Below are 8,976 nucleotides of genomic sequence, written 5' to 3'. Positions count from 1 at the left end.
GGGCTTCTTTGGGGATTCCTTTGTTAAGAAGGAAGCCAAATCGTGCCCGTTCAGCTTTAGTTCGCTCAGGAAATTACAACCTATAACATTACTATAACAACAATGCTCAATGCATCATGAGTAGACACAGCAGGTAAATGTTCTGCGGGGGTGTCATTCAACTCCCCAGCTCCGTTGTTGACTATCATCTTGGTTGCTTCCAAGATTTGGTGGGGAGTCTACCTCAACAATCTATCAGTTTGAGTTCACTGGAGCTCAAGGAAAATACATTACATATAAACATATTGGAGTTAAAAGTCTAGCACTCATATCTTCCTCCCCTCCCCCCCCCCCATCCCTCTCACATCCAGAACAAAATAGTGGTGGGTTGTCACAGACAACGTGATGGCAGTGTATTACCTGAATGAACAGGTCTCAGCTCTGCAAGGAAGCAGTTAAATTAGGGGATTGTGTAGCCACTAAAACATTTCACTAATTGGCCTGCCCCTGCCAGACAAGGACAACAGCATAACATATCAACTCAGCAAAGATCTCCTGCAATTACACAAAAGTCTGTAAAGAGCTGAGAAGATATTTGCAATCTTTGAAGGTTTCTGGACATAGATCCCTTCACCCTCAAGCAGAATACTAAGTGTCCCCATTTCTGCTCAAGAGTAGTAGACAGAGACAGTATCGATATTGGATATTTTTCTTCTGAATTGGGGGATGGGTTCTCCCTTCCCCCATTCCACTTATGCAGAGGGTGATAAAGATAAGAAGACACAATGGGGCTAGGATAATTCTAATTGCTCCAGCATGGCTGAGGCAGCAGTGATATACAGATCTTCATCTTTCCAAGGGAGTATACAAACTTCCAGTGATGCCACACATTTCGCAACAGGTGAGAAGATTTATCACTGGAAACCTTCTTTTGCTACACCTAGCTGCATGGGATATGGGTCTCTAACAGACCTTGTAAAATCTTGCACTTCAGTGGTGGAACAGATTCTGATTGTTTCATAGAGTTAATCAGTGAGAGAGTGTTACGATCTTATGTGGTTTAGGTTTGTGGACTGGATAAGTGACAAGCATGTCGATCCTGTACAGGCATCAGTTAAATATGTTCTTGAATGCTTAGTGCATTTAAAGTCTCTGGATCTTTCTATATCTTCTCTGAAAGTACACTTAACAGCAGGGGCAGCACATCATGTATTTATAGTTAACAAATCTGTCATTGCACATGATACAGTTCAGAAGTTTATGGAAGATGTGGTCAGTATGTATCCACCAATAAGACCTCAGTTCTCCATGGGAACACAGTTTAATCTTAATACAACTCATGAAGCCTCCTCTTGAGTCCATGGCAGATAGTTCTTTGTTTCATTTGATCTGTTAAGACCACTTTTACAATAGCCATTTTTTAGCCAGAAAAGAGAGCGAGTCACATGCCGTCATGGCAGACCCCCTCATTCACTATCCTTTATAGAGATAAAGTTGTTCTTAGGCCTCACCATAGATTTCTTCCCAGCGTGGTTTCTGAATGTTACATTAATCAAGCAATTAACTTGCTGGTTTTCTTTCCTAGACCTACATGCCCAAAAAGGGAATCTAAATTATATACCTTAAGCACAGAGAGCTTTAGTTTACTTTCTTAATAGGGACTAAAGAAATTCAGAAGTCCCTAATATTTCCTATGCTGATAGCCCTAAAATCTTGCTATTTCTTCAGTCATTATCTAGGTGGGTATATAGAAGAGGGATATTGGATTAAATCTGTTCTTCTGCATTGAGACCACAGTCATCTCATTGTAGATATACATACGTGTGTGCAGCACACTTTATTAGGGTGTGCACCCAGGGCGCCCTGCCCTAGCCCCACCTGCGCCTGGAGGAGCTCCGGGACGGCCAAAGCCCCGAGCTCCCCCCACCTGCCCGGAGCAGCCCCAAGCCAGCTGCAGCCGTGCATCCTCTCCCCTTCCCTCCCTAGACCCAAGCCGCCCAGATGTTTTTCATTATTATTTGGACTTCCGTTATGTCAAAGCTTTTTTAAATTTACTTCAGAATTGTTGTTACAGACAACCCTTTTACCAAAAAAGCAAAAGAATAATAATAAAAAAGACAAGAATGTGCAGAGCACCTTATTTGTGTTTCTATTCTGTTAGGTCCAGTAAAGAATAGAGATAACTTGCATGATTTTCATTATTGAGTCTGCAAAAAAAACCACACCAAACCTTACATAAATAAATTACAATGGTTTGGGTGTATATATGTGCATATTACTTTACTGACTTTAGGAAAAATAAATAATTTTAGGGAAAAGTGTCAGTGGGGCCATCAGCAAGAGTTGCACTCTGAGGCCACCAAAAAATTTGTTGCGAGAACCCTTGCCTAGTCATATCTTTACAAAACACTATTGCCTAGATCTGGCATCTAGATCATGCGCTCAGTTCAGTAGTCTAGCATTCCAATCCTTAGTCAGTCATGTGAGTTCCCCATATCCAGTCATGGGGTACTGATTGCCAAACTATCCCCTGGGTACAACTATGTAGAGGACACCCAAAGAAGAAGTGGAAGTTACTCAGTTGTAACCAGAGTGCTTAGAAATGGACTCTGCATATTCACACTTCCTCCGCCCTCTTTCCCGTTATCTTTGGAGTTGTGTAAAATCCTTATGCTGAGAACGTGGTATGAGTGTGAATATGCAGAGTCCATTTCTAAGCACTCTGGTTACAAGTAACCACTTCTGCAGTGTGTTGTTTTGGGAGGGGAGCAGGGGTTGGGAGAGGGAGTTGGGATTTTACTTCCTCCTTTCCATCTGTTCCTGTTCCAACCCTCATGTCTAAAACAGCCCTCTTGCTCACCTCTCATTTCTGTTTCCCTTCCTCATTTTAGGTGTTGGATTGAGTTTGAGAGAGTTTATATCATGAAGAGATTTTTAAAAAGCAAATATCTAGCTTCATATAAATAATTGTATTTAAAACAAACCTTTTTAAAAGTCCAAGGCTTGCTTGGGTTGACCTAAGATGTAGCAGTAAAAGTTTAAGATTAATTAATAAGACATAAATAAAATTAACGTCTTCTGTTTTAAGGTTCATAAATGTGAGAGTCCTTTAATTTGGGAACAATTAAAACTTTGCAATTCAAACATGAACACTTTTCTAACATGGCTCTTTGGAAAAAAATTTTTTTTTTTTTTTAAGCTTTTAAAATGTGAATTATTCTGTATTGAGTTGTTTACCACTCTGACTTCCTTGGGTGTCTCACAGTCCTGATGTTTGTACACTATGTTGAATATTGCTGAATACCTAAAAGTACAAAGGAGCACATTCATCACTTAATTAAGGCTTTCCACTGGAGAAAGGTTAGCTCATCAAAGAACTAGGAAATATGTTGAGCAGAGTACAGTGTGGGATTGTGATACAGGTCCTGCACATCTGGCTATAAAAAAAGTCACATCCCTTTCAATTACAATGTTTGTATTGCTGAATGAGGTGTATTGGCAACAGAAGCTCTGGAATACTAGGTACACAGGGAGTCCAGTAGCAGCCTGATCTGTTCCACAGTTGCTCAACAAGTTGAATCGTTAAACTTAATGATCAAGGATAGTTTCCGGGCATTACTTTCTGTAACTGGAAATCTAAAAGACTTTTTTTCTCCAGGCACCAATCTTATGGAGAACAAACTCGTAGCTATTTATCACAAGATTGCAAAATTTAAAGCTCTGTGTTGTGAATATTTGTTCAGCTGTCTTTGACCTGCACCAAGCAGACAAACTTGGGCAGATTGTTCTGATATTTGTGGCTTTGGCAGAACTTCCACTGGTGTGTTAAAGCTGTTCTGCTTTCTATCCAAGATAAAAAATAGATCTGTTATTACACTTACCTGAATTTTGCACTTACCTCTGGTTCAGCTTCAATCTGGAAAAAGCATCTGCTACTAACCTACCAAAATCAACCTCTTTGCACCATAGAAAAGTTTTCAGTCATTTTTAATAATCCTTCTCAGTATTGAGTCTTCTCAACTTGCATAATACAGCACACATACTAGTCATTTTGATTCATGCTCACTGCTTCCTCCAAGGAAAAAACTTTGCCAGTTCACAGCTGTTGTCAAGATTTATCCCCTTGACCATAAACTAAACTGACTACATTGTTTAAAGGTTACAATATAAATGCTAAAAAGTCAGCAAATTCTCAGTTAAGGTTCCCACAAGGCTGTACTGATAGAGAGCCATTACCCTTAATCCTGCTTGATAACCGATATGTATTGAAATAGAATACTGTAGTTAATTTTCTATGTACACAATAAGAAGGGAAAAGTTGTTTATGTGCTTGGGGCTACAGTAGAACCTCAGAGTTACGAGCACCAGAGTTACGAACTGACCCATCAACCACACACCTCATTTGGAACCGGATGTACACGATCCGGCAGCAGCAGAGAGAGACACACACAAAAGCAGCAAGTACAGTACTGTGTTAAATGTAAACTACTAAAAAAAGGGGGGGAGGAAAGCCGCATTTTTCTTCTACATAATAAAGTTTCAAAGCTGTATTAAGTCAACGTTCAGTTGTAAACTTTTGAAAGAACAACCATAATGTTTTGTTCAGTTACCAACATTTCAGAGTTACAAACAACCTCCATTCTTGAGGTGTTTGCAACTCTGTGGGTCTACTGTATTGCACTATGCCCAGAGATATTTGGGACACACTAAGCAGAACGTACGCCCACTTTCAAGTTTCTTCAGAACCTCTCCTGACAACTTGCCAGTCTGACTTTTCAGTGTTTATTTAAATATTACCGTGGAGTTAAACATATTTGCTCTTTTATGTTGAATTCAGTGGAAGTTAGGAAGTATTTTGGCATGCTAATGAAGAGGAACTATATTTTGTCATCTTTCGGTTTAAGCCAAATCTGGAGTTACTGAAATACTTTTCTGAAGGCCTGGAGAAACTGTTGTCTTCTGAAAGCTCTCTGTTGAAAGTCTGAGATTTTGTATTCCTCCCTTTTACTTGCCGTGACAACTCCAGCAAGTAAAAGGAGAGAAACTGGAATGTGACAAAGCTCTTGAACATAGCTCCATCAGAGCTAATGTTTTTTGAAAAACAGTAATGTTAAATCTACAGGACTGTACCTAACACTTAAGAAATTACATACCCCTGGAGCTATAAGCATATAGACAAGGGATGGACGTTATAATTTAAATGGGTAGTCTGTGCTTTGGAAACATTTTGTTTCTGTCTGTCTGAAGCCCTAAGTTTGTTGCTTGCAGTTTTTGTTTATGCTGTAAGTGCTTTTCTCTGATAGAAATTTCCCCAGTTTTCTTACTCACAAAAAAGAATTTCAAAATGTGAAAATAAGGCCCAGTTCTGCAGTCCTCCATAATTCATAACTCCATTGAATTCCATTAACTCAAATATAGTGAGCTCTGGGATATTTAGGTTTGTAACAAATGCAGGACTGAGCCCATATGCAGCTTGAAAATCTTCAGTCTTAAAAACAATGCAAAGACCCAAAATAAGAGATTAAATCAGTACTTTATCACAGTTGACACTTTTTTGCATTGTGTTGCCCTTTGCTGTGTATAGATTAAAGAGCATGTACTGGAGGAATTTTTATAACCAGGAAAAAGCAGCTGCTGCCTACAGACAGTTGTTGGTTTTCCTTCATCTTGTCTTGATAGCTATATTTGTACTGGCACCACAGATAAAAGGAGTGCTTTTTATTTTTACTCTGGTAAGTTTGCACTTCTTGCAGCTTTCTAATGATGATCCCCACATAACTGCAGCATTCTATGTTCAGAGGAAGCAGAATATTTTGTTAATGAAGTATAAACTGTTCTGAAGCACAGGGAGGGGGAGGGATAGCTCAGTGGTTTGAGCATTGGCCTGCTAAATCCAGCATTGAGAGTTCAATCCTTGAGGGGGCTGCTTAGGGATCTGGGGCAAAATCAGTACTTGGTCCTGCTAGTGAAGGCAGGGGGCTGGACTTGATGACCTTTCAAGGTCCCTTCCAGTTCTAGGAGATAGGATAGCTCCATTAATTTATTTTTATTTTTTATTTATTTACTAGTTTGTCTGAATATTTGGGAGAAAACATTTCAAAAGCTAGACAAGAGTACAAAGGTTTATACCTTCAGTGCCTGTGCGGATTTTGGAGAGGTATAGCACATTCATTGCCAGGTCTCTGGGTGTTTGCTTTTTTTTCTTTTATTACTCCCGATACCACCATCAAATGCAGATAAAAATCTTGTTTCTCTCAATGCAGCATGCCAACTAGCAACTTGTTTATATCTAAAATTTGACCTACTTAAACTAGTTTAACATGGTGGCCAAACAGGCTAAGTATGTGTTTCTTTTTTTTAAGACAACTTGTCCAAAGACGGCCTGCATCTCAGATCTAGTTGTCTGACTAGAAAACTTATTTGTCACAATTCTTTTCTGTATTCAAAGTGAATCTAGTTTTAAAATAATTGTATTGTCTGTAAGTACAGTGTATGGATATGACTTCCTGTTGGGCTCAGTTATTGGTCCTTTTTAGTCCATTTTCCTATTCTAAATGGTAACAAGGTGTGTATCTTTAACTACACACTGATGTGGGGTACGTTGTATGGAGAAGCCTTCCCTTAGCTTAAACAGCAAAGGTTAATGGTGCATTGTAAATATGAAGGTCTGAGAAGGATCCTGCAAAGGGTGACTGAGAGAATGGAATGCTACAGCTGCTTCTTACCATTTGAAAATTCAACTTGATTTTAAGGCAGGAAGAAGGTTCCTGCATGTTGTGCATTATTTTCCCTCTCTCAAGGATATGTGGTGGGTTCATTAGAAACTTGTAGATAGGCAGACAAGCTGTTGATCTGACCTGCATCTAAAAATCCTAACTATTTGGATTTGAATGGCAGATCTGACAGCAGTCAGAAAAGGAGAACTGGTCTTTCTTATGTACTCCACAGAGAAGAAGTTGCTCCTCATTGCAGTTTGGATGGAACACACACACAATTTTGTTATCCACACTCCTCCAAAAGTGTGGTGTGGTGTGTGTGCATAAAATTTACAATATAGTCTAGAGCAGTGGCTCTCAACCTTTCCAGACTGCTGTACCCCTTTCAGGAGTCTGATTTGTCTTGCATACCCCAAGTTTCACCTTATTTAAAAACGACCTGCTTACAAAATCAGACATAAAAATGTCACCACACGCTATTACTGAAAAATTGCTTACTTTCTCTTTTTATCATATAATATAAATCAACTGGAATATAAATATTGTACTTACATTTCAATGTATAGTATATAGAGCAGTATAAACAAGCTGTCTGTATGAAAATTTAGTTTGCACTGACTTCACTAGTGCTTTTTATGTAGCCTGTTATAAAACTAGGCAAATATCTAGCTGAGTTGCTGTACCCCTTGGAAGATCTCTGCGTACCCCCAGACGTATGCATGCCCCTGGCTGAGAAACACTGCTCTAGAGGCCTCAGTCAGGTTCAGGATTCGATCGGGGGTAACTGCTGGGACTCCATTGTGCTAGCTGCTGTACAAACATCATAAGATACAGTCTATGCCCTGAAGAGCTTCCAGTCTGAAAATTGTATTTAGTAGGGGTCTAGGCAAGCAGAATGTCCATTTCTTTTGTTCTTTGCCATCTGAAAGAAGGCCAGTATGAGGCCATTTTTCATTTTCAGCCTTTGGCTGAAGACAGGGGCAGCGGGTATAATAGGCCAGGGGAGGCTAAACCTCCCCAAACAGGATGTGACGCACCTCCTTCTGGAGACGTGCCACCAGCCTGCCGCCTTTGGAGCGCCACCGCCGAAAGGGTGCCCGGGCCATGGCCCCTCCCATGCTCTGCCCCAGGGCCCCGCTCTTGCATCTCGCTCTTCCCACATGGCCCCCTGCTGCTCTTATTTCTCTGCCCCTTTCCCCCACGGCCATCCCACCCTCACTCGCGTTTCTCTGTTGGTTTCCATATGGCCCCTGCTACTCACGCCCTGAGAGGCAGAGAGTTGCGGGCAGGGGGGCTCTTGGGGGTGGGGGCGGAGAGAGGTGTGGGAGGAGGGCCCCTTAGGGGGTGGGTCATAGGCAGGGCTTCAGGGGGAGAAGGCTGAGTGGGGGCGGGTCTCGGGGATATAGCCAAAACTGTGGGCTTGACTGGTTCCTTTGTACATTAGGAGTTTACTAACGGATACTTTTCAGAGAACTATGCATAATCTTGCTGACATTTGTGGTGATGGTGGACAGACAAAAGTAATCAGAAGGGAGCTACTTATGTTGATTCCTGTTGTCGGAGCAAAGCTGTGAAATATAAAATTGTCAAATGGTGGCAAAATCAATAGGGAAAATATTACTAATCTTTCTAAGATGGTATTACAAAGACTAAAATCTATTTTAAAATTTCAAAATCTGAAATGCATAGAATGCAGTGTACTAGGGTTTCAAAACCCCTAAATTGCTTACATTTCAGAATTGCTTAAGGTTATTTTAAAATCCATCTCTCTTTATACTTTTGTTCCAAACACTGTATCAAAGTAAACCATTTGTATGGGTATTTTTTGTTGTCATCCTTTTTATGGTCTGTTTTTAGTGAAGCTGTACATTCCATACTTGAGCAGCATGAATGTTTTGTAAAGCAGTCCCATTTAAGCGTCTTGGTGGATTATGAAACCATTTAAATTGTAATAAGAATAAACCCTTCTCAGATGGTTCTTAAACTGATTGATCTTCTAACCTCTTGTTTTAAAGGTCACTGGTTCAAGGTTGTATGACTGGAGTTTGCAAGGATATGTAGCTGTAGAATCTCTCTGGAAGGATAATCCTAAAAAGAAGAAATCTGGGAAAAAAGCAAGTGACAAGGTAAGAAGCCAAAGGGATTTAATTTCCAAAATAGAAGATAATTTAAAGGCACAACATTGATGGTCAGGCTACAGGATGATAGATTGAGACTTGAATTGCTCTGTTTATAAACAAACAAAAAGGTTGATCTTATGTCTCTGAAGACAAAAAAAGAT

General features: G+C 40.1%; 1 protein-coding gene across 1 annotated transcript in view; it reads left to right on the top strand.

Moving 5' to 3' along the window:
* LOC113406162 (MICOS complex subunit MIC26-like) overlaps positions 1-8,976 on the top strand; it is a 54,121-nt gene that overhangs the window by 26,199 nt on the left and 18,946 nt on the right. The window contains exon 6 of the mRNA XM_026649188.1: positions 8,711-8,821. Within this exon, the coding sequence (XP_026504973.1) occupies positions 8,711-8,821 (111 nt within the window). The remainder of the gene's footprint in view (positions 1-8,710; positions 8,822-8,976) is intronic.

Source organism: Terrapene carolina, unplaced genomic scaffold, assembly GCF_002925995.2.
Source record: "Terrapene carolina triunguis isolate 2854851 unplaced genomic scaffold, T_m_triunguis-2.0 Scaffold23, whole genome shotgun sequence".
Classification (NCBI taxonomy): Eukaryota; Metazoa; Chordata; order Testudines; family Emydidae; genus Terrapene; species Terrapene triunguis.
Note: the sequence above shows the minus strand (reverse complement) of the source record. Positions and strands in the feature narration are given on the sequence as shown.